This window comes from Crassostrea angulata, chromosome 6 (genome assembly GCF_025612915.1).
Source record: "Crassostrea angulata isolate pt1a10 chromosome 6, ASM2561291v2, whole genome shotgun sequence".
NCBI lineage: Eukaryota > Metazoa > Mollusca > Bivalvia > Ostreida > Ostreidae > Magallana > Magallana angulata.
The window spans coordinates 8,996,733-9,023,460 of NC_069116.1; the positions used below are offsets into that span (position 1 = coordinate 8,996,733).

Genomic DNA, 26,728 nt, shown 5'->3' on the forward strand with positions numbered 1-26,728 from the left:
GCAAAATGACTGTGCATTGACAATTATAAGGGTGTAATGATTTCACCATATTAAAACGCAAAGACTCCAAATGAATTTCAGGAAAAAAAAGTTTTCATTGATATTAAACATTCGTTCTTTATTGTATTAGAGCTACATAAAATTAAATTTATACATGTATGTTTAGATAAAAAATAACCATCGTTGAATCTTAACCAATTATCAGATTATCGGTAGTTCCGCAGGCATTGCATGTTCTCTGGGATATGAACTCTGCTTTTACAGGGTCACTGCATATGTTGATTGTTTTCACCAGATGCTCACAGTTGTCCTCGGCGTCTACACAGCCTGATGCTGCTGGTTCTTTAGTGGACGGCGCGGTATTATATAGGGAGAGTGCGAGGTCCCTGTGGTCGTCATCGTTAATGGAGTCGACGTCGTCAATGTTAGAGTTGAAGCTGTTGGATGACCAGGGTTGTGCTTTGTCGTTTGGTGGTCTGTCACGTGATTTTGTGTTTCGGAGGACCCGCTACACATATGGCAGGTTGATGCACACAGGAGCTGTGCTGAGGCCGGTGTAGTGAAGAATAAACAAATGTCAATGTCGGTAACAAACACATGACAGTTCAACTGCTCATCCCGGCAGTTCGGGTCTGGTCCCTTACAATAAAACAAAAGGAGTTAAACAATTTGTAGGAATTTTTAAAAATCGAAAAGTATAACGCCCAATGTACAGTGATAATCAGTTGTGCCTTTTTTACATAACGCCACGTACCAACAAACTAATTGTTGAGGAAGATATAGGCATTGTACTTGTTAATGGCGGTACAGAACTAATCGATGACGTCATTGTCGAAGTTGTGGATTTGGTAGTGGTTTCCGATACTACAAAGAGTATAAGTAAATCACTCCAATTAGTTTAAAGTGTTCTCCCGAAAGGTTTTTTTTTTTATCTTTTATGTATTATAGTCTTATCAAGTACCTGTTGATGTACAGTTCTCCTCGTCTGATCCGTCATTACAATCTAATTTCCCGTCACAGTGCCATCTGTGTGGGACGCATGCGCCGCTGCTGCATTGATATGCACCACCGCTACAAGTTGTTGGATGATCTGTAACTATTCAGACTTATAGCAGTCGATTAAGGTATAGCTATAAAATTCTATAAACTCTTAAACCTATAGAATTTGAGGGGTTTTTGTAACATCATTTTTAAACACCGATCGATGGCAATGTATGAATTACTTAAAGGGAGTAAAAAGAGTCCATCTTATAAAATATGACATCAAAATATTGCTTTTATTTGTAAATCTCATGTCTAGTTCATATCTGTTAACTTAAGCCTTTGACTATTTTACCATTTAAATTTTTGAAAATGCAAACACAAACGCATCTATTATTTTATCCAGGCAAACTTTACTGCATCCGAAGTTGTCAATGCTCTTAGATATTATTCATGTATAAATTTATTGATATTAATTAAAATATGCCGATAATAAAGTAAAATATATTTTTTTGTTCGGGAACTCTCAGTACTTCGGTGATATTCCTTATTGGCTGCTACTTTCTACGGGCTTAGTGCCTGCTGTTAGTGGCTACTAGCTTCAGCCTGGTATCAAAAGCGCCACATACCGCAATTTTGTTCGTCCATATCGTTTTTGCAGTCTACTTCTCCATTACAGACCCAGTTAACGGGGATGCAGGCCCCGTCTCCACAGGCGTATTTGTCATGCTGACAAGTGTGGTTGGTCGTGGGAAGGCCCAAGACACATGCGAAATACCAGTCTAACTTCATATCTCTACTTGGGAGAAATAAGTTACAGAATGCTAAGGGGTTTCAAGATTACCTAAGTTAATTGGGTGCAACTACATGTACCAAACTCGTAATACGATCTACCAATAAGTAATAATCAACGTATTGAATGAACTGTTAGCCTATAAATGCGAAGTTTTCTAGTATTCGTTAAAATGTCAATGAAAAACGATTTTAATTAACTTCTTGAAACAAATTTTCAACAATCTTGATACGAAAATCTTTCTTTTTAATGAGAGAAACGTTAATTTTTTCAAAAAGTTCTTTAGTCAGATTATGGAGAATAAAATCTAGATAAAGAACACGGGAGTTTTGTATACCATATTGTACCTGAACATTAAGTTGGAAAAGATAATTTCAAAGAAATATAATTTCAAGGCACTTCGTTCTTGTCAATATTTTAAAGTTTTTGAAAAACTGTTAATAGTAAATACCGTACACACTTTGAAATTAAAGAAGTGAAAGCGTCAAAGAAATTATTTATAATTAGTTTCGAACAACAGTAGACAAACAAAAGTGTCATGTGGTGTAGAGTCGTTTCAATGCAGGGGAAAGACAGAAGAGTAAGTTCATCAACACATTAATTACCAGTATTCGGCAATGCGTCTTAAACCAATGAAATTTTAAAGCAATATGAGCTGTATTTACTAGAATTTGTTTTGTTGCAAAAACCTGCTAGTATGATAAGACTACCTGTAGCTTAAACTTTTATGATAAATAAGATTTGAAAAAATCATAAATTTTTGTTAGGAAAAAGATTTCACTTATAAGGAATATATAGCAGATCAATTTTTGTACAGGATGACAAGAAAAAAAAATTTTAACATTAAAATTGCAGCTCTTATTGCTTTATATTATCATTAAAGAAATTAATTTCAACCGATCGGCTAATAAAACTTTAGGTGGGAAATTGTCATTTTATAGTACATATGTTATTTTCAAACACAGAACAGTTTGATGAATGATTACCAATCTAGTATATGATAAAATTTAAATCAATTAACTAAAAGAATACAAGCGATTGATCTATTCCAAGAAAAGTAAAAGAAGGGAACTGAGAAAAGGAAAAGTAAGCATGGTGATATTTTTTCTTGGACACCAACAGCCTTAATAGACAAGTTTTTCCCCTTTTTATTTGAATACAAATAATGGATACTATATAGCCCAAAATTTTAATATATATATATATATATATATATATATATATATATATATATATATATATATATATATATATATATATATATATATATATATATATCTATATATATATATATCTATCTATCTATCTATCTATCTATCTATCTATCTATCTATCTATCTACGTAAGTCAATTATTTTTGTGATTAAGAACGAATCAATAAACAGCTGTTGCGAAATAAATCAATCCAATTATACAATTTCCAAGTGTTACAAATAACTTCCATAAGCTAAGTATATATTAACAATTTTGAAATTTGCTCTCAAAAAAATTTTATTTGTCGCAGACATGCAGAAAATTCTTTTTGTTTTTATCAGTTTTCCTTCCCTGTTGATTACTATTTAAACCTGGGTTTTTTTCAGTTTCAATGGACCGACTGAGTGACCTGTACCAGCATGATGTCATCGCAAGCATATGTTGAATGTAACCCAAACCGGCGGAAATAATTAAAGAAGATTAGCAAATAAAATGGCGCAAATGCCCGTTTGTTAAATCGTAAAATACAATTTCAAACTTATATTTTCATATCTGAATGTATCGTTTTACACTATAGTATACAAATGTATATCTATATGCAAACGCAAAATTTTGAACTATATCTAGTTTGAATATGTTAACAAAGACGAATGTAATATTGAACCCTCAACCACAAAATCCGACTTCTTTAAGGTTATCAAATAGCTTGTGCCATTACCACTGAGCCTTTTCAATCATATCAAAATGGTTTATTTAGTTGATTTACCAGTATGAAACTTGGCCAGGATTTACGACATTCTTTTATTTTTCTAAAGCATAAAATTTTTGGGATACATTATAATTACAAAATGATATTTTTGATTTATGGTGCGTCATCACTCCAAGTTTTTGTTGATTAAATTTGATTTGTTTTCTATTAGACCTAAATAAAATTATGACAAAATAAAGAGAATGCACAGATCCTTTTTATGAAATGAATTGCATTGAAGTTCTATAAAAAATTAAATTAATTGAAGATTTCGACACGCGAACACCAGTTGGAATCGTATTGTTACCTGAAATTGAACCTAATTTTAAAGGGTTCGGATCGATGTGATCGATCTTAAAGACACATATCGTTCGGAAAGCGTTTTTTTTTTTAATTCTTATTTTCAGTATCTTATCCATCAAATATAGGAATTTTATCCAACTTATATTCCTTTATCTTTTTTTAAACATGTTATCCAGACATATTTTTATTGTTGAAAATCATTAGCTTATTGAGATAATTCAAAGGAAGCGAAAGTAAATTATGTAGATGGTATATCATACATGTATGTTTATTTATTTCAGAATAAAATTTTTAAAAAAATAAAGTGAATTTGGACAATATTTGCTCATCAATTATATGGTAATTATTTTGCCATGCATATAACCAGTGGTTTATATTTCATATACACAATATCCAGTTTTGGGATTTCCTAAAATTTGTGATACATTGGTGGCATTGAATTAAATTTACACAATTAAATGCACAAAACAAAGAGGAAAACTAAGAGCAATTTCTCCATGCGCGGATCCAGAATTTTTTTTCCAGGTGTGTGTGTGGGTCCAACATATAATTTTGTACTCCGGGAAAGAGAGGGGTCCGAGCTTATTCAAGGTAATTTTGCAATGTGAATTTAATAAGTTTGAAATATTTGTTACCATAATTCTTATTTTCAATATCTTATCCATCATTATATAGGAATTTTAACCAATTTGTATGCCTCTATCTTTTTAACATGTTATTCAGACATATTTTTATTGTTGAAAATCAAAGGAAGCGAAAGTAAATTATGTAGAGGGTTTATCATATGTTTATTTATTTCAGAATAAAATATTTTTTAAAAAAGTGAATTTGGACAATGTTTGCTCATCAATTATATGATAATTATTTTACCATATAACCAGTGGTTTATATTTCATATACACAATATCCTGTTTTGGGATTTCCTAAAATTTGTGATACATTGGTGGCATTGAATTAAATTTACACAATTAAATGCACAAAACATATCGAAGTCCCTTATCATTTCAAAATATCATAGCAAGTTCTGTCATTATTTAAGACCATTTATTCAAACCTAGCTAGATATTGCAATCTACAAATAGCTCAATCTACACTCACGTGCCAAACTTACGTAATTTTTAGCCGGGCTCTGCTGAAAGCAGAGTCCTGGCTATATATAGGCAGGCAAATCGCCAATGTTACTATAAATAGCACAAATAAACAAAAAAACCAAACAGCGTCAAGGTAAAGCTTCCGCTATACCAAATAGTTACACAAAGAGCCACGTTTTGTCAAAAGTGTTGGCATTTTGTTTCTTTTTTTTAAATTTCGAATGAATTGTCTATCTTTTTTAGTTTTCTTATTAATAACGTGTTTTTAAAACATTACTATGCATTTTGGACACATACAATGCGCATGAATTTCCATGAACTACTTTGCTGCGCGATGAAGAAACAGGGATTGAATATATAATGCTTGTTGCAAAATTCAAGGCAGTAACTGTTAAACTTTTTAACTTCTACTAGACAGACATATTTTTTGCTTATAGCCGCTTACAAAATTTGGTCGCTCTCTGATGCTTTGCCGACATTAAAAGCATGAGAGAGAGAGAGAGAGAGAGAGAGAGAGAGAGAGAGAGAGAGAGAGAGAGAGAGATTTTCAGTCTTTACTACACAATATGCATAAAGACACACCAAAAGAGCCCGGCTTTCAGTACTTCAGTACTTTGATTTTTCTTTTCCCCTATATATTTCACGGAAAACACAAGATTTTCTGACAGTGTCTTTTGTTAGATTTAAAAGAGATTTATATTGATCTAGCCAGATTTGATTTGACATACATTAAAATAGTTTTTTTTACAACGCATTTTGATATTTTACATATCTTAAACACAACACTAAGATATTTTTAAGAGCTTTACAATACACTTATATCCTTTGCAATATGCAAGCCAAAAAACTTTCCTTTCTTTGGCCATGGATTGTTAATATCAAAGCTAAGTAACAGAAGGTTAGGAAATATTTAAATACTATTTAAAAAATATACTAGAAAAATTCAGAATTTATTTGATCTTTTCGAAATCGACCAAGAGGCTACAGTGCACTTGTAAACATTCTTTTTTAAAAGGGTGGTTTTCAATGAAATATATAGTGAAAAGAAATTCTACTACAGTTATTGCCGAGATCAAAGAGATGCCGCGGACATTATTCTCCAATATACCACGAACGTCATCAGTAAATTATCAGATCAGAAATACCTATTTGTCTCGCACTGACTATGAAAGTACAACTTCAAACCGTAAAAAGTTTTAAAACCATGTCAGTTTCACGTGTTAGTTCCAGTCAAAACGATGTGTATTGCCTCAAATGTTTATTTTTAAGAGATCAATGCGGCTGTTCCTAGCACCTCCCTAGCATTTTTTCACTGCATGTTTTTACATAAAATATGTAAACAAACACCCATTCAATGGTGAATACAGGAAAATGTTTTATACATATAAAGCAAAATACAGAAGACTATGTAAATTTGAGGAACAAAATTATAGAAACACAATTTGTAATGATATTTACAAAAATATTAACAATAATCCTAAATCATTTTGGGAATTATTGAACAAACTGGATAAATCTACCACAAGACAGGTTTCGTCTCATGAAGTTAATTCTGAAGAATTTTACCAATTTTTTACAAACCTCAATAAAGCTGACAACAATCTTAATGAGATTCATAAAGATATATTAAAAAAATTTCATGCTATGAAAAATAAACTACACCATAGCAATTTCCTTGAACCAGAAATCACCATAAATGAAATTAAAACTGCCTTAAAATCTCTGAAAAATGGGAAAAGCTCATCTACAGATATGATAGCAAATGAGATGTTTAAACATGGAGGTTATTTAATGTTAAATTCTTTGGGAAAATTGTTTAATTTTATACTAAATTCTGGTACATTTCCTCAAAGCTGGAATGAGAGTTATTTAGTTTTGTTATATAAATCTGGAAATAGGCTTGACCCTAGCAATTACAGAGGTATATCAATTACCTCAAATCTTGGAAAACTTTTCAATAGAATAATACATACTAGGTTACTTGAATTTGTAAAGTCCATGTCACTTATAAGTGAAAATCAAATTGGCTTCAAAGAAAACTGTAGAACATCAGACCACTTGTTCTCTATAAAAACTATCATTGACCATTATAAAAGTAAAAAAGTATATGCTGCTTTCATTGACCTTAGAAAAGCATTTGACACTGTATGGAGAGAAGGTTTATTTTATAAGCTCCTTAACTCTAATATTTCTCAAAAATTATTTAATATTCTTTTTTCCATGTACAGCAACACAACCAGTAGGATAAAATTTTCTGATGGGTTAGGTAAAATATTTAACTCTGAATGTGGTGTCAAACAAGGGGATGTTCTTAGCCCTACACTTTTCAATATATTTATTGATGGTATTGTCAGTGACTTGAAACAAAATGTAAAATGTGAACCTGTACATGTAAATAATCTCAATGTAAACTGTCTGCTTTATGCTGATGATATTGTTATTTTATCAGAGAGCAAAAGTGGTTTACAAACTAGTTTAGATATTCTTTACAACTATTGTTCAAATTGGAAATTACAAGTCAATGTTGATAAATCTAAAATCATGGTTTTTAACTCAAATAGTAAACATCAAAGCATCAATTTCACTTTCAATGGAAATACTAAGCAAGTTGTATCAAAATACTGTTATTTGGGTATTGTATTGAAAAGTAATGGGAAGTTTAATTTAGCAACATCTGTGCTTGTTGAAAAGGCCAGAAAAGCATATTTTAAAATGAAAAAAATAATTGGTATTGATAATCCATGTAAGCTCTTAGAAAAACTTTTTGATTCTATTGTACTTCCTGTACTTCTTTATTGTTGTGAAATATGGGGAGTGGATCTCTCATTGAAAGATATACTTGGATTACATTGCAAAGCATCTAATGCTGGTTGTTTGGCAGAATTAAACAGGTTACCACTTTGGTCTAAAATCTCATTCTCAAGCATTAAATATTGGAATCACTTGATAACATCTAATTCTTTGGCATTTAAATTATATCAGGGAACGATCAATTCCAATTCCTGGACTAAGAAAATTTATGGCATCCTAGACAATTTGGGATTCTCAAACATTAGTAATTATAAAAGCACAATCCAACACTTTTTACCAAACATAAAGCAAAGAATCATTGACCAATGTATCCAAGAGCAATCATCAAAAATTTTTAGTTCAGAAAAACTTTCATTTTTTCAAAAATTATATATGAGAAAAAGAAGTCCTTATGTTGATATACTCAGGAAAAGATCTGAGAGATCCTCTATTAGTAGAATAAGATTAAGTGGACATAAACTTGCAATAGAAAGTGGTAGATATAATGCCACAATTAGGAATGAAAGATATTGTAATGCTTGTAAAACTGGTGCAATTGAAGATGAAACTCATTTTCTTTTTCAATGTAAAGCCTATTCTCATCTAAGGAACAGCTATTTTAGTAATTTTTATAAGATAAGTAAAATAAATATTGCCAATAACTTGGACAAAGAAAGATACATTTTACATGTATGTTTAAATAGTGAAATACATACTATTTTAAATATTACTGTTAAATTCATTAATGACTGCTTTGAACACAGATGTCAATTAGTCTAAGGAAATGTTAAACTGATCTATATAGATCAGTAAAAATATACTGTACATGCAACTATTGTAAACATACAATGATGTTCTTATATATTCATTGGGCCTTTGCCAATTATTGTAATTGTGTTTGTGCCAATAAAATATTTGTATTTGTATTTGTATATATCGTGTAGTAGTAATAATCGTATTAAATTGCCTTTATAATATTAGGAACATGATTCAAAGATATTTTATAAATAAGATAAGAGTATTAAAAAACCAAAGAAATTTCTGTCGTCTGCATGTGATTCCTTTGATCGATACACATGTAAACATTACCAACAAAACCATTGGGGTTACACGGAACAGCCGTCAAAATGACCTAGATCGTCTCGTTATAGGAGAAACGATCTGTAGAAATACTGGGCTGTTAGTAGAATAGAAATAAAGTTCTTGTTATCGTGAATGTTGCAGGATAACCTCCTCGGTCTCGAAATGTTGTTTGAAATATAAAAGCCTCGGCTGAGGCCTCGGCTTTTATATTTCAAAACAACATTTCTCGACCTCGGAGGTTATTCTGCAACATTCACGAAAACTCGTACTTTATTTCTTAAATAATGAACATACTTTTGGCAAGTGATTAGGTCAGAGTGTTTGCTTCCAATGTGGCAAATAGGCATTATACCTAGCCCTTTTAGATTTATTACTCCTATCCCTTTCACCTTTTTATCATATTGCCATTTATTTAACGATTATATATATAGAAGAATCCTTTTTAAAAATACCGGATTTAATCAATTAATATTTCAAGGAAAATTTTAAGTAATCTTGCAACTTGTACTCGTTAGTATTTAATATTTTACTGTAAAAATGAAGTTTGGATGAGATTTTGTTCAATTGCCCAAAGATCATATCAACAAAAAATTTATTTAACTTAAACCTCATATCAGTAGTATAAGCCCCCCCGCTGGGCGGTTCAACTGAGTGCACTTTTTATGCAAATGAGGTGTTGAACCGCCCAGCGAGGGCGGCTGGTAATCTAGCTTCTTGGTTTTCAAGCTAATAATGCTATAGTAAGCTAATAATGCTAAGCTATAGTAAGCATAATTTCATGGCATTTTTTATTGAGTAAAATTCTTCTTGTAAAAACACGTCCGCTCTCTATGAAGTCACCGAGAATTATGACGTTATAACGTTAGGCGCCTTTCTAGAACAATCTGAGGATGACGTAACGTTATTGTTCTTGACGTAGCACGCGACGTTATAGAATGTTCTAGACAGTTCTTAACGTTTATTATGTACTTTAACGTTATTCTCTTATCATTTGAATCAAGTGCATCATGCCGCTCACATCGCTTAGAAGAAATCTTCTCCTCCAACACCGCCGCTTGAAAGAATATCAGTTGAAGCAGAAAAGGATTCGACTTTTGAAAAGAAATGAAGAATTGCTCCGACATTTGCGCTTATATAGAAAAAACCTACTGCGACTACGGGAATTGGCTAAAAAAGCAGAGAAGTATTATCAGATCAAGTTGGATCGCGGACGACACTCTAGGAAATTCAAAGTGCAGGAGAATGTATACAATGTGAATTTTAAGCCTTTACCCGAGAAAGACCATTCTCCTTTTGTCCGGAATGTATTGGATGCCATGTTGAACGAAGTCAAGAGTGAAATGAACTGCCGTCCGAACGACTATCTGCGGTTGAACATACGACACCCTTCTTTGGACTCCGACATATGGTATGAATTTACTCAAAGCAAGCATCTCGACGCCCGGGGGATACTAGAAAAAATTAAAGGTGTGCAGCAATCCAAGAGAGATTTCACCATGACCGACGGAGCTATACAATTCGAATTTTTTCATGTACAGTATCCCGAAGGAAGTGGCGGAAATAAGAAAAAACATCTGCTCCTCAACAAGGAGAATTTCAAAAAGGGTAAAAAATCCATTGTGAGCATTCAAAATACGGATTCTTTGTGTTTACCGCGAGCAATCGTGGTCGCTCGATTGCACAGTAAAAAACCTCAGGATCCCGTAGCTCTGAAAGTCTGGGGAAAACAATGGACTCGAATGATGAAAGGTGACTGTAGAAGTGTAGATCAGAAAAAACAGGCTCTAGAGCTCATGGAACTTGCCGGATGTGATCCCGAGTTACCCTGTGGCCCTATAGAGTGGAGGAAGTTACAGCAGGTATTGTGCCCTGAATTTCGACTAAAGATCTTTCAATTTGAAACTAACACGCGCGCACTGAAATTAAAACCAATCTACAAGGGTCACGGCAACGGGAAATGTCTGAACGTGTTGCTAGAGCGAGGGCATTACGATACCATACTTTCCATGCCCGGAGTCAGCGAACACAAATATTACTGTGATTATTGCGATGTTGGATATAGCCACATCGAAGAGCATCGTACCAAGTGCCCTCATCGCTGCTCATTTTGTTTGGGCGACACTCCCTGTCCCCCCGAAGGCTTAAGCATCGAATGTTCCGAGTGTCACGGATTTTTTAAGAGCATGGGGTGTTACCAGAGACATTTAGAACCTACCAACTCTAAGACCAACACTTCAGTGTGTCATTTAATGGATCGATGCCAGCACTGTCAGACCTGGATGACCAAAAAATTATTAGCTAACCACAAGTGCAAAGGACAAAAACAATGTAAGATCTGTAAGAAAATTGTAGAGAGCGATCACCAGTGTTACGTGCAAAAGAAGCCCGAGAAGAAAAAGGACAAATTACAGCTGTACATTTATTTCGATTTCGAGTGCACTCAAGAGCATGGAATTCATTCCCCTAACTTGTGTGTGGCTCATCGGGTGTGTCAACATTGTGACCATTTACCTGTGGATGAAGCCTGTACGCACTGTCAGAGTTTAGGCCCCCGTCAACACGTGTTTCAAGGACCGGATACCTTAAAGGAGTTCGTAGATTGGCTATTGAAATCTGAATGTCAGAACAAAACCACCCATTTAGTGCACGATGGGGCCATCGTCATTGCTCACAATTTTAAGGGATACGATGGACAATTTATCTTGAACTATATCGTTCACAAAGCTTGCATCAAACCCTCGGTCATCATGAATGGAAGTAAGATCTTGTCCATGAACATTTGTGACATAAAATTCATCGATTCCTACAACTACTTACCTTTTGCACTCGCAAAGATGCCTTCTGCTTTTGGGTTACAAGAACTGAAAAAAGGGTATTTCCCTCATTTTTTCAACACGGAGCAGAACCAGGATTACTTGGGAGTCTATCCACCCCCCGCTTACTACAACCCAGACGACATGAGCACCGCGGGGCGTAAAGATTTTTATGCCTGGTACGAACAGCAACGAGGAAAAGTGTTTAACTTCCGAGAAGAATTCCTAGCCTATTGTATTTCGGATGTGGACATTTTAAGGCGCTGTTGTGCAAAGTTTAGAGCTACCATACAGTCTCAGGTTCGCGTGAATCCCTTTCAGGAAGCTCTCACTTTTGCCAGCACTGCCAATTTAGCTTACCGGCGGAGTTTCATGTCAGATCAAACCATTGCCATCATTCCCAATCTGGGTTACCATCCTGCTCGCCAGTATTCCATCAAAGCCTGCCGTTGGTTGGCCTGGATGGGTCGTCGATGTTCTATACGACATGCTAAAAACGGAGGTGAGGTTCGACTGGAAAATTACACCGTGGACGGTTACGATGAGAACACGCAGACAGTGTATGAATTCCATGGATGCTATTGGCATGGCTGTCCCACCTGTTATCCAGATCGAACCACAGACATTCATCCTCACCATCCAGACAGGACTTACGCCACGGTCTACGAGCAGACCCTCCGTCGAGAACAAGAGTTAAGGGATAAAGGATATAAAGTCATTAGTATATGGGAACACGAATTTGACAGTCAATTAAAAAACCAAGAGGAGTTACAGAACTTTGTACAAGAATTAGACTTTCAAGACCCCTTGAATCCCAGGGACAGCTTGTATGGAGGCCGGACCAATGCCATTCGTTTGTTCTGTACAGAGGGAGATATGCGCTATGTAGATGTCTGTTCTCTGTATCCTTACGTGCTAAAGTACAGGCCTTTTCCTGTGGGACACCCCGAAGTCCTAAGTGATAATTTCGGAGACTTGAGAGCCTATTTTGGATTGATTAAATGCCGCGTTTTACCCCCACGCGGTCTCTATCATCCCGTCTTGCCTTATCGTTCCGGAGGAAAATTACTATTTCCCCTATGTCGGACATGTGCCGAACAACGACAGAGTCTGGAACCGGAGTACCAATGTTTGCATTCTGAATCTGAACGCTGTCTCACTGGAACCTGGGTAAGCACTGAACTCCATAAAGCGATGGACATGGGATATCGAATTGAGCGCATTTACGAAATCTGGCATTTTCCTCAAACTAGTAACACCTTGTTCAAAGCCTACATAGACACCTTTTTGAAAATAAAACAAGAAGCTTCAGGATTTCCCCCCGAATGTGAGAGCGAAGAGGAAAAACGGAGCTACATTCTTGACATTTTTGAAAGAGAAGGTATCATGTTAGATCCCTCTCAAATCGAGAAAAACCCCGTCAAAAGAACGATTGCCAAACTGTTTTTGAACTGTCTGTGGGGAAAATTCGCTCAGAGAATTCAACTACCTAAATCTCGTTATTTGACCGAAGAAGAAGAATTACAACAGCTGTTACAGGACTGCAGTCTAGAGGTCAAAGGGATAGAACTCTTGGAAAACTCTGAAGATCCCAACTTGGACATGATTTTAGTCAATTACCAAGAGAAACGGGAATTTCTGGAAGAATGTCCCTTCGGTAACGTGGTATTGGCTTGTTTTACCACGGCTCATGCTCGCCTGCATCTCTACGAAACCTTAGAACAACTGGGGGAACGTGTGCTATACTTTGATACCGACAGTATCATCTACCAACACGAGGAGGGTAAATTCAATCCTGAAATTATCAACAGTTTAGGTGGCTGGACCGACGAACTGGATGGAGATCGGATAGTAAAATTCATGTCTGGAGGACCTAAAAATTATGCCTACATCACCGAGAGCGGTAAATCTGTGTGTAAAGTGAAAGGATTGACTCTGAATTACAGAGCCTCAACCATAGTGTCTCCCGAAGCCCTTGAAAAAATGTTAAAAGAAGAAATCGATATCATCAATGTGACTTATCCCAAGTATATTCATAGAACCCGCCAACATACTGTCCAGACGCTACCGCTTACCAAACAATACAGGATTGTGTATGATAAACGCCAGAGGATATCTGACTACCGAACCCTACCCTATGGATTTTGACCAATTTTGAATTTGATGCATTTTATTGTTGAATGATCCTGTATATAACATTGATTTTTTTACCTATTATCAAACTCTTGTATCAAATAAATTGAATGATTTTCTCAAAATCTTGTCATTCTTTAACATGTACTCCTACGATACACTAGCCCCTTTTCAATTGAAACACGAATTTACTATGGTAGTAGCAGGTCCTTCCAAGTCGGGGAAAACTGAATTTGTTAAAAAACTGGTGGAAAATACTCATTGGATCACCCCATACCCCGAGAAAATCGTTTGGTGTTATCGAGAATGGCAATCTGCTTACGAATCTTTACAAGACAGAGTCAAGTTTATACGCAATATTCCCGAGGACGATGAGAAATTAGTGGCGGATCTCAATACTCGACACCTTTTAATATTTGATGATATGATGGGAGGTAAAGCGATCGAGTCAATAGTCGATTGGTTTACACGGAAAGCTCATCATAGGAATACTAGTGTCATTTACATTACTCAGAATGTATTTGATCGAGCAGCTCAGCATCGCACTATTAGTTTAAATGCTCATTATTTAGTCTTGTTTAAAAATCCCCGAGACAAGTCTCAAATTGTGGTGTTGAGTAGACAATTAGACATGCCTCATTTAATGTCTGCCTATCAAGATGCTACTCGCCAACCCCACGGGTACCTCATTGTAGATTTAAGCCCTCAGACTCCTGATGAATTACGACTGAGGAGTCAATTGTTTGAGACCCTAACAGTTTACATGGCTAGAGTATAAATACAAGAGTTTGAATGTTTTCCTATTCAGTTGAAATCATGACTGGAAAGAAGTTACTACGTACATTAAGACGCTTACAACATGAACGGGATCCAGAGAAACGAACAGAAATCATCGAGTTGGGGCGAAAAGCCTTAATGAAATGGTTTTTGGCTGGAGCTAAAAATTTATTGAAAGGAGTCATTCCTATCAATAAGCAGACCCAACGTTTCATCGATAAACATCGAGAGGATTTAAGTGTCATTGCCAATAAAAAAGTCAATGATGATAACAGGATTAAAGCCATTCTGAAACGTGGTGGAGCTGGATTTGTTGGAGGAGTCATTATTCGCCATTTATTGAAATGGAACCTGGCTAAGGCTAGAACAGCTAAACCCAAAAAACGACGACTTAAGAGTGTAGTGATCAATCCCAAGGCTCCTAAAACTAGAAAGCTCCCCCAGTGGATGGTTGACATAGGAAAATCGGCTTCAAGTAAAAAGAAAGCTCCCAGGAAAAAGAAATCTCCCAAGAAAGGCAAAAAGAAATCACAGAAACTGATTGTTAAACTTCCTAAAAAAAACAATAAGCAGATTCCGTTGACCCAACTTCCCCCCAATACCACATTAGCCATGTTGAAACAAGGTCAAAAGAAAATGGCTCGAGCCATGACTGGACCTATAGGGAGTCAGAGAACTCCCGATATTCAACCTAGTGTGTTTCCTGGTATTAAGGTTCCTGTTCATCATATTCCGAGATCCTCCTCGTTGTTTACAAAAGTGGCAGGTTTTAGTCCTTTACAAGATCCCGATAAGAAAAACCAGAAGGGGAAATATCAATGTCGATATTGTCCTGCAGAGTTTAGAGTGAAGAAAAATAGAGATCAACACGAGAGAACCACTCACTTGGGTTATGCCCCTGCCTAGAGGAGAGTATAAAAACCCTTACAGACTGAATCTAGTTATCATTTTGTACAAAGATGGGTACAAGCCAGAAGAAAAAGAACAAAGTGTGCTGTTGTAAATCTAGACTGAAACCTCATTTACCCATATTGCAGTTATTATCAACGCCACATTATTCACCAAAGTTAAAGAAAGAGGTGTTAAAGCACTGTTCTAATGACTGTATCTATAAAATTTGTGAAATCGTGTACAACCTCTTAAAAGGCAACGTTCTACTGAACTCCTCTCAGAAGAAAAAACTCGCTCCTCAGAAACACATCTTGAGGCGACTGGTTCAACCCCAGTCCATACAGAAACGCAGACGAACTTTAATACTGAATCAAAAAGGGGGCGTTTTCCCAGTCATTCCCATGCTTCTCAGTTTACTCCTTTGAAATTATGAGTCGCAAGATGGTGTTAGTTCCTGAAGCCATGTTACTGGAATTGAAAGGAAAATTACCTAAATCTCCTGAATTTCAAGCCACCATTGGATTAGGACACCAGTTAGATCAGATTCAAGGGAGAGAAGATTTGAACCCTGAAGAAAAAGTGGCTCTCTATGGACATCAATTACACCGTTATCGGAAATATTTACAACAAGCCCGTGATCAGGGGAAGGAAAGGACATTTACAACACCATTACCTAAAACACAGAAAAATAAAGAGGCAAACAAAGATGTTGATATTGCTGCTGCTCCTGCTCCTGTTGCTGATGCTGCTGATCCAGGTTCCTCAGAACTGGAAGAACAAGTGATTAAAAGTGTTAGCAACAAAATGCAAAAGAAAGCAGGACTTCTCTTAGATCATCTCAAGAAAACTAAAGTCTTGAAATGGAATTCCGATGGAGAAATCAGATATCGAGGAAAACTCATACCCCAATCTAATATCATTGATCTAGTAACTAATACGATGAAAACTAGATCTCGCAAAGGAATCAGCCCTCCTATTGGAACAGACCAGTTTGCTCAAGCCTTAAAAGAAACCAATGTCCCAACAGATTACCTACCTAATCCAGACATTATAAAAGCCATGCAGAGACCAGGAAAAATCAGTACCCCTATGTCCATTCTAGCTGACAAAGAGTCTGATGATAATGATGACGATACGGGGTTTCAGGAACCTTCGACTTTTAGCACACCGCAAGCTTCTCCTTTTCTTCTAACTCCAAAGAGAACCAGAAAAAGAGACAACATCCTCCTAGATTGGAATATATTAAAAAAGAAATGAAGAAAAAGAAAAAGGTTTTACAAACCATTCTACAAGAGATTTATTACAATCCTAAGACTGGATATGGAGGAGTACAATCTTTATACCGGCAAGTGCGTGCAAGGGGACATCTTTTATCTATTGCTGAGATTAGAAAATGGTTGAAAGAGCAAGAGACTTATACTTTACATAAACCCATTCGCCGCAAATTCAAGCGACAACAAACAAGAGTAACCGGTATCGACGAGCAATGGCAATTAGATTTGGCAGATGTATCCCAATTAAAGAAAGAGAATGATGGATATACCTTTTTACTGTGTGCTATTGATGTACTCTCTAAATATGCTTGGGTGGTGCCTTTAAAGCAGAAAACGGGAAAAGAAATGATTCGCGGATTACAACAGATCTTTAAAGAAGAAGGGCGACAACCGCTTCGCATTCAGTCGGACCAAGGGAGGGAATTCACAAACAAGGAATTTCTGCGCGCTTTTAAATTCATTCATTTCTTCACCACTCGCAATGCAGAAACAAAAGCAAGTATCGTAGAGCGTTTTCAACGCACCTTAAAAGCTCGCATGTGGAGATATTTCACTCGTCATAAAACTCGAAGATATCTGGATATTTTACCCGATCTGGTATATGCCTACAATCACTCATATCATCGCAGTATAAAAAGAGCTCCAGCTGACGTGAATGCCTCCAATGTCCTACAAGTGTGGAAAACTCTGTATCAAAAGAACTCCTCTACACCCTTCTTTTCCCCTAAATTTCACAAAGGAGACATAGTGCGCATCAGTAAAGCGAAACGAACTTTTGAAAAAGGATATCTACCTAACTGGACCAGGGAGTTGTTTACTATATCTCATCGAGTCCAGGGGGCTGTTCCTTATAGATATAAGGTACAGGACTATCACGGAGAAGAATTAGAAGGAACATTTTACGAGTCTGAATTACAAAAAGTCATTAAAGAAGACGACGTCTATGAAGTAGAGGAAATCCTAGACTATAAAAAGCGGCGCATAGGGAAAAAAGTCATTAAAGAAATCAAAGTGCGTTGGAAAGGATATCCCCCTAGCTTTGACTCATGGATTCCTCAAACAGATCTTCTACTTCCCAAATAAGTGAACATTGGAAAATGTTTGGAGAAAAAATTCCTAGAGCAGAAATCGTGTATTTTGCTCAACTTTTGATCTGCTTGACATTAATTATCGCTTGTATCGTCATGTTAGCTTTACACGATTCGAATCGAGAATATTGGATGATTTGTCTCAGTTCTACCGTGGGCTATATCATGCCAAGTCCTACTCTTCAACTCAAAAGCAGCACTAAATCAGAAAATGCATGAGAAAAGATGTCACGTGATTGTGAGTCCATTATTAAAGAAGTGCAGCTCGAGGTTTTGACTTATTATCAGACCAAGCGATGATCAAGCTACATGGTTGATAGAGAGAGATGAATTCCATACAGTACCGTTGGAAAATCATAGATCCTAAGGGAGCTCCTAGGGAAAACTTTAAGGGAGCATGGGTGTCTACTAAGTTGGAATGTTTGCGTGATTTCATGCAAAAACCTCGAATTCCTCAGGGAGAGGAAAAAATCTACTTGTACAAAAGAATTCCGATTCCCGCTGGAAAACGATATTTCCGGATGATTGGAAAAAGTAAATATAAACAATTTCGGTGGAAAGTGAAATGTCAATGGAATGTGTTTCACCCTTCAAAAAACCACGAACCGGCATGGACTCTTATCGAGGGAGACTGGACAGATGATTTCAAAAAGTGTTCTAAAGACTTTCATAAGACGATTACCAAAGGCTATGATTTTGTGGACTCCTGTGTGCCTTACGAGTACCTATACATGCGGAGACCCTTTCCAATCCGAGTCAAAATAAGCAGATCTCACAGTGTATGACAATATTCATCCATGTTTGTTCATGTTGTTGTTATTGTTGTTCAAATAAAAAATTAAGTATATATAAAAAGAGTGTTCTTTATGTATGAGACTCATTTGATCTCAAGCCATGGCTCAGAATACAGGGTTTTACATGACTCTACCCAGTGATGGATCTATGTCTACTTTTCCCGAGAATACGGTGGCTCATTTTAAAACATTATTACCCCAAACCATGGATTTCACCGACGGTGAATGGGAAGTAGGTCTCACTGAAATGATGTATCCTAATACACTCCAAAACATAGACCCAAGGGAAGCTCATTTCGATATCTTGATTCCTACTCATCTCGATGTAGAACCCGTAGATCCCGATATATATCGAGCAGGGCGATTTACAATTGAAAAAATAGGTCGAGAGAAACTCATTGAATGTCCCATGCTAGTCGATTGGGACAAAGGCTTTTGGAAAATATCAATAGAAAGAAATAGCGAGGCTAATCACTATCGAGTGAAATTCCGAGGGGGTCCTTACCCAGATCCTCAGTCATTAATAGAGGAAATCAACGAAGGACTTAGACGCTGTCTGGAAAAGGTCTGGAAAAAATATCCTGATGCGGAGACTGGGGATGTCGGAAACATGAAACTAGAATATCGCCAAAAATTCTCCCGTATCGAATTTCAATTAAACGGAAAGGAGTTATCCACTTTACGCTTCAGTATTAGTTTTCCCCTTACTTTAGCTTATAAGATGGGGTTTGGAGATGAGCTCAAATGGAAGTTTGGTAAAAGATATATGAGCCTGTGGATCAATGTCACTCACATGGCAGTTCATACCCCTGATATGCACGAGAACTTAAAACAAATGTATGTGTATTGCGATATCGTCGAACCCCAAGTGGTGGGGTCAAATGCTTTGAAGTTACTTAGAGTTGTCCCCCGTGAAGGAGAGAAAGTCCAGGAACAGACGAGATGGGAGCCTATTAGAGCTGAATATTTGAAACTGAGTAAAAAACATTTCGATACGATAGACATACACATTCAGACTCCATTAGGGACTGTCATGCCCTTTTTAAATGGAAAATCTATCCTGAAACTTCATTTTAGAAAAGTGTACTAAAGGAGATGGATATCTACAGTCTCACTTTTACAATCATTGTGGGAGTAATGACCTGTATCACCTGTTGTTTAGAATGTCTGCATCTATGCATTCAACGCTCTTAGATTTACTAGGAATCAAGATAAAGAGAGCCTCTATATAAAGACCTGTCATTCGTGAAAAAACCCTCATTGTTTGGTCTACAGCATGCAGTACCATCGAGGTATATTGCGTCAACAAGGACACGGGTTAGGGGGGCTTCTTAAGTTGGCAGCTCCAGTCATGAGAAATGTCATGTCGGGTCTACTAGGAGGCACAGGACCCTCACCGCTTCCCTATTACCCCCCTTCACGCCACTATTACCCTCCGCCTCCTCCCCCTCCTAGCTATGAGTATTCACCAGAAAGAAGCTCACCGCCACGCCGACGCAGCCGTCCAAGACACTCTAGACCCCAGGCAGGAAAAGGATTTTTTACAGATTTACTGAAATCAACGGCTAAACAAGCATTAACTGCAGCAGCTAAAACTGGATTAGATGTGTTAGAAAATAAAAGATCCTTCAAGGATGCGTTAAAAACGCATGGGGGACAAGTCATCAAAAATACAGCTTCACGCATGCTATCTCAAGGGGGAGAAAAGTCCCGCCCCCCCGCCAAACCTAAACTCCTAGCCCGGGGTGGACCTCGGATCAAGAGATCACTAGAAACCGCTAGTGGTGAAAGACCTCCTAAGAAAAAGAAGAAAACTAGACCCTTAGATATTTTTGACTGAGAGGGTATATAAGGAGGTGTAGAGGATCATATCAGATCATTACCATTGGATTCTTTTGATCAGTCACACTTACCAAGATGATGCATAGAGAGTCTTGTGCCTGTGGGATGGACAGTTTAGAACTGTTTAAAACCTCGCCTACGAATGTTACTTTAGAAGATTCGAAATGGATGGAATATTACCCTATATCCAGTACCCTCCAATCGGACACGGCCCCCATTGAATTTGAAATCAAGGGTCAAGGAGATGAATACATTGATCTCTCACAAACTTATCTCCAAATGGTGTGTAAATTCACCAAAGACGACGGGACTAATTTGACGGGAGACCATAGTACTTCGACTCCCGTTAATAACATCTTACATTCATTGTTCACGGAAATCGATGTGAGTCTCAATGGGAAAATCATTACCCCGGGAACGGACACCTATCCCTACAAAGCCTACTTTGAGAAATTACTATCTTATCAACCCAGAACATTAGAGACTCAGATGAAAGCCTGTAGTTTGTGGGTCAAAGATACCGCTGGACACATGGATGATCTCAAGTATGCCGCCGCCACTCAAGCAAAAACTGCTTTTGCTGTCGCAGATGATGAGGTGAACATCGATGCGACACAATTAGCCTTGACCTACCCCAATGAGTCTAAGAATGACGGATTGAGAGAACGCCACAAGGCTATAGACGCTAGCAAAAAGATCGTGTTGATGGATCGTTTACACATAGATTTGTTTCAACAAGAGAAATTTCTGCCTAATGGGGTAGATGTGCGCCTCCGATTTAATAGAGCGAAACCCCAATTCTACATGATGACAGCCGCCTTGAGTAGTGGTAAAGTTTCTATTCAAAGTATCGTGATGTGGGTGAGAAAAATCAAACCTACCCCTGCCATACAGAATGCCATCAATCAGCGCTTGAATTCAGAGACAGTTAAATATCCGCTGAGAAGAGTAGAAGTGAAAACCTTTACGATCGCCACGGGGTCACAATCAAAAATCACCGATCATCTGTTTCAAGGACAAATGCTTAAACGTGTTCTCTTAGGCTTTGTAGAAAATGCCGCTTTCAACGGAGATGCTACTAAAAATCCTTTTAATTTTAAACACGAGAACATTAAGAAATTAGAAATAAGTATCAACGGAGAAACCATGACCACTCGGCCCTTTGAGCCCGATTTTGCAAATGATCAGTACCTAAGATCTTATTTGAGTCTGTATCAAGGGCTGGGGAAATTGGGAGGAGACTGGGCCCCGGACATTACCCTGGAAGAGTATAAAAACGGGTACACGCTCTGGTGTGTGGATTTTACGAAAGATCAAGAAGCTCAACTAGAGAAATTTCATCTAATTGAAACTGGAAACTTGAGAATAGAAGTTCAATTTTCAAACAACTTAGTTCAGACTTTAAATTGTGTGGTCTATGCCGAATTCGACAATTTGCTGGAAATCAACAAACAGAGAGAAGTCAACATTGATTACTAAAAAAAATGGATTCACGTCAGTTACGAGAGGTGTTATCACGAGATTTAGGAAGATCCTTTGGAGGAGTGTATCCCCGAGATTTACTACCGGATCAATTAAGACCTCATGAAAAAGCCATTGTGATCAATACAGATTCTCACGATCAACCCGGAACGCATTGGGTGTGTTTATATTGGAACGGAGCTCATGTGGAATATTTTGATTCTTACGGATTACCTCCCCTACATCAAGAAATTAGACAGTTCATCTCTAGACACGCTAGACATTGGACTTACAATCAGAATTGTTATCAAGATTACTCTACGGATGTCTGTGGACATTATTGTGTGTATTTTTTACACCAACGCCATCGAGGAAACAGGCGAGCGTTAGATTGGCTGTTTCCATTCCCAAGGACGTCGAGGTTATCTCCCCTTCAACGAGATCATTATGTGGCTCAATGGTTTAGAGAGACTTATCGTAAACCCAAAAGAAATCAAGGACAAACTTGCAAATGTTTCTGGCAAAATATGTATTAATTGCTGTTATTGTTGCTGTTGTTCATTCTTAATTAAAAATGTTTAAAAAAATTCGGTCTTGTTTGTTTTTTAAAAAAGAAAGATATTTTGAGAGCTCTTTAATGCTTAAAACTATTCAAAAATGCACGTGCCTTAATTCTATTCTCCAGAACCTCAGTCAATTGCTAGAATATTCTGTTCTAGAAAATGAGGCACGTGTCTCAATTCTATTGAGAATTTTCTAGAACCTCAACTACTCCTACAGTATATAAAGCTTGTAACATTCATTTGGTGTCAGTTTTACGACAATTGAAATCTAGAGATATCAAGATGACTTCGACCGTAGACAGTGTGATCAATGCTCTAGAGATGGATTCCTGTCCCGATCCTCCGCGGACTGACAATACAAGAATTGCTGGTACTGCTGGTGGTTTTTCTGCGGCGGATTCCTGTTCCAATCGTGTGCGGAGTGACAATACAAGAATTGCCAGTGCTGCTGGTTTTAGCATGAGTTATCCAAATGCTCAGTCAAATAGGAAGGATTCGCCATTTTACTCGCTTTTGGATGTGAGGCACATACCACCACCACCACCACCTACAATGCCGCATATTTGGCAATATCCGGAGTACCGAACCTTTGCCTCTAGGTATGCAACGTTTCAAAACTGGCCAAAATACTTAAGGGGACCCAGCAAAACAGACTTGGCGCGAGCAGGATTCATCTACACTCAGTATGGCGATAGAGTGACCTGTTTTTGTTGTGGAATGACATTGAGTGAATGGGAACCAGTGGACGACGCCTATCGAGAACATCTACGCTGGTCCAGATATTGTCATTTTGCTCAAACGGTGGGTAGCATGTAAGTGTGAGGAGAAAAAAAACTTCAGTAAAATGGAAAACTTGTACATCAAAGGACTGCTCTTATTTGTATTTATCAAGACTGATTTTCAATAACATGCACAGGGGTTCTGTGCTTATTGTTACTGTGTTTCATCAAAAAAATATGTGTTTATTGTTACATTGATTATTGTTACATTGATTATTGTTTTAATAAAATTGTAAACAAAAAAATGTTTTTCTTGTATTTAAAAAAAATTAATTTATATAAAAAATGATATGATTTCTAAAAAAAAATAAATAAGAAAAAGAAAAAAAAAAAAGCTATGTATTGAAAAAAATTATATTATTTTTTAAAAAATACAGTGATTATTGTTTTACAAAAAAAAATGAATAATTAATCTTAGAAATTATTTATAAAAAATAATTAAGAAAACTTTTAAAAAAAATCTTTTTAAAACATTATATTATTTTTTTAAAAAAACATAGTGTTTAATTGTTTTAAAAAATATTTATCTTAGAAATTAATATTATTTATAAAAAATAATTAAGAAAAAAACTTTTTAAAACCTATTATTTTTTAAAAAATAAAGTGTTTTATTTTAAAAAAGTATATGAAAAAAAGTTATTGTAAATTTTTAAATGAATGATTCATTTTTAAAAAAACAATTAAACATTTTTAAAAAAGAGGTGAACTGGTGTTAAAAATTGAGTGTAATAGAGGCATCTTTTCTAAAGATGTGGTGGCCCTTAAAAGGGCCGTTGGGGTGTAACTATCTGGTTACAAGTTACAAATACAAACAGCCTGGACATCTGTTGTCGTCGGGATCACCCCTGCTGATCTGGAGTACACAGCTGCAGCATGCTGTTCGTTGTTGGCAGTTGCGGCATGCAACTATCGAATGTCTAAATCTCTGCTGGCAGCGCTCACACTTGAGGATCATTCGTCCTTCCACTCTGTAGGCCCAGTCAGGGGGTGCGCCGCACTGGTGGTGAGGGGATGCTCCCTGCGGCCCAGGGGGTGAAGGCGCCCGAGATCTCAACGCTGGGGGGCTGATGGAACGGGGCGGCTATCCTCTCCCTCCGGGGGCGCTCTCAGCAGAACTCGTTGCCTGCGACTAGGGGCTGGCGGTGGCGAGGGCGCTGGTGAGGCAGGTGATGGCTGTGATGCTGGCGCTGATGATGCCGACCGCTGCCTCCTGCGGGCCATGTGTATATCATAAGGTTGAAATCTCGCTAATTCTCTTCTGTGGATCTCTCTCCAGTTACTGAAATCTTCAGTCATCTCTCCTATAGCGATGATACGGATTCTTGATCCGGGTAGAACTGGAAAGAATGCAAACGGATTGCTGTCCATGATGGATCGATCAATGCAGACGATCGATTTCAGAGTGGGCACGAGTATTTAACATAATCTTCGGACAGGTCCCATTCTATGCAGGGATGTACTTTAGATTTACCGTCTGTATATTCACGGATAACAGGGTTAAAATGCCCCATAAGTTACAAGTAAACAAATCCACACGTTAGATAGGGTCAAAATATCCATTGTTTTGTTCAATTATCTCCCCTTTCCATGCATTTCATGCGATACACATCCTCAATTTGACACAAAACAACTTGCATCACCCTCACAGTTTGATAATAGATCCTTCGAAAGTGAGTAGGTATCTAAAAGTCACCCTCATTGGCTGGGGGTGTCGTGGAATAGATAAAAACCTGCCCCCCCCCCCCATTGGATATGTTGACATTTGGATCAAAAGAACGCTGAAACTACTTATGTGTCACGTGACTCAATAAAGGCGGGGATTAGATCCGTCAAAAAAGTCGCTTTTGGTCATGTGACTAAAATAAGGCACTGTGACTGGCCCCTTAAAAAAAGTCGCTTTTGTTTTGGCATAGGGCCAACCCCTTTCCTATCGATCTAGAGAGTTGATATGCTATTATGACGTCATATTTTTTTTCACTTCTCTGTACGGAGAGAATACACTGTGCTTTTGATATGCCGCTGTATGATTGAAGGCTACAATATTGTAAATAACTGAAAAAAGCATGATAAAATAAATACAAATCATATTATTTTACAACAGATTTATTAACCATAGATACAGCATTCACTTCAAATAGCACTGTGTTAAAAAAATTACAATATATAGAACAGTGTTCTAATACACAAACTCAATGTTTTTGTTGTTTCACGTAGATCCATAACAGTTTTTTTATTTTACGTACGGTCCTTGCACGGTCTACGGCCTCAAACATCCATGGATTTCTTCGGTCCTCGGGAGGTAAATCGTATATTTGGTCCCGTGTGAGATCAAAAGTCACTTGTTTTCTCCCCGATTTCCTTCCAGAGTTTGCTGTAATTTTATCCACCCGAATTGTATGGCTGTCACCCGCATCGATTCGATCCGTTGATGTAGCCGATGACATTCTATCCACTTCTTTTTTCCTAGAGAGATGGACTGTAACTTAGGAAATTCCTGCCGATATTCCTCATAAGAAATCCCCGTCAATTTAGGTAAAAATTGCTTTTTCACTTCCTCAGACAGGTAATGAATGACCACCAATCTCCCAGGGTTAACGTCGTTCATCTGAGCTAATGCTACAATCACATTCCTATAAAAATCCACACTGGTAATCTCTTTCTGCGTCCGGTCTGAAATTTCAGCAATATTACTCTTGTATTTTTCCTCCCAGCCCTCGGTCTGTAAAGAAGAGTTAACAAAATCCAAACCGTTGAAAGGTGAGTCTAGATCGTCTAAAATCATTCTCAGAAAATCGGCCATGATATATTGCTGATGTTGCTTACCGGCTTTTGAATTTTTATCGTTCAGAGATAATAAATAACAGAAAAAATTGTCACTGGTTTCTTATTTATATATATAAAAATTTAGATATTCTAGAACATTCTATACAAGATGATTAGAATTTGCTAGAAGGTAAGTCTCGTGCCTCAATTCTATTAAGAATTTTCTAGAAAGTAAAAAAATGCCTCATATATTCTCGTGCCTCAATAAAGAATTTTCTAGAACGTTCATTTCCTATAAAAAGTACATCACCGCTTTCATTCTATCAGTCTTGTTCTGGCATTGCAATCGACATGGCACAGAAACAATTAGATCTCTTGGAGAGTACAGACCCAGTCTCGGCCCAGCTGAACTACAGTCATCCGACTATCGTCAGAGATTCTGTGATTAATGAACCCATTCTATCAGAAACTCAGGATGTGACTGGACTTCTAATGGGAATGTACGACGATGAAAAACCAGCTAGTAAAGAAGATATCTCTCTACTCATGGCCACTCTGGACGGAATC

The 26,728-nt window shown here is 37.0% G+C and overlaps 4 protein-coding genes and 1 pseudogene across 4 annotated transcripts; 4 read left to right on the plus strand and 1 right to left on the minus strand.

Annotated features, from left to right (window-relative positions):
• Positions 1-109: 109 nt before the first annotated feature.
• Positions 110-1,773, minus strand: LOC128186551 (prolow-density lipoprotein receptor-related protein 1-like; annotated as a pseudogene).
• An 8,217-nt stretch (positions 1,774-9,990) lies between these two features.
• Positions 9,991-13,944, plus strand: LOC128186552 (uncharacterized). Its single transcript, XM_052856370.1, has one exon. It carries the CDS (start codon positions 9,991-9,993, stop codon positions 13,942-13,944), a length of 3,954 nt encoding a protein of 1,317 aa, XP_052712330.1.
• A 3,464-nt stretch (positions 13,945-17,408) lies between these two features.
• LOC128186558 (uncharacterized) lies at positions 17,409-17,954 on the plus strand. The gene has a single exon (XM_052856375.1). The coding sequence runs from the start codon at positions 17,409-17,411 to the stop codon at positions 17,952-17,954; it is 546 nt and encodes a 181-aa protein (XP_052712335.1).
• A 2,716-nt stretch (positions 17,955-20,670) lies between these two features.
• LOC128186560 (uncharacterized protein F54H12.2-like) lies at positions 20,671-22,074 on the plus strand. Its single transcript, XM_052856378.1, has one exon. It carries the CDS (start codon positions 20,671-20,673, stop codon positions 22,072-22,074), a length of 1,404 nt encoding a protein of 467 aa, XP_052712338.1.
• On the plus strand, positions 21,652-23,635 carry LOC128187124 (baculoviral IAP repeat-containing protein 3-like). The gene has a single exon (XM_052857336.1). It carries the CDS (start codon positions 22,902-22,904, stop codon positions 23,433-23,435), a length of 534 nt encoding a protein of 177 aa, XP_052713296.1. The 5' UTR covers positions 21,652-22,901; the 3' UTR covers positions 23,436-23,635.
• Positions 23,636-26,728: the final 3,093 nt, after the last annotated feature.

What these genes read in the sequence shown, in the direction of transcription:
- LOC128186558 (XM_052856375.1), top strand. Translation starts at nt 17,409, where the DNA reads ATGTGGAGATATTTCACTCGTCATAAAACTCGAAGATATCTGGATATT.
- LOC128186552 (XM_052856370.1), top strand. Translation starts at nt 9,991, where the DNA reads ATGCCGCTCACATCGCTTAGAAGAAATCTTCTCCTCCAACACCGCCGC.
- LOC128186560 (XM_052856378.1), top strand. Translation starts at nt 20,671, where the DNA reads ATGATGCATAGAGAGTCTTGTGCCTGTGGGATGGACAGTTTAGAACTG.
- LOC128187124 (XM_052857336.1), top strand. Translation starts at nt 22,902, where the DNA reads ATGACTTCGACCGTAGACAGTGTGATCAATGCTCTAGAGATGGATTCC.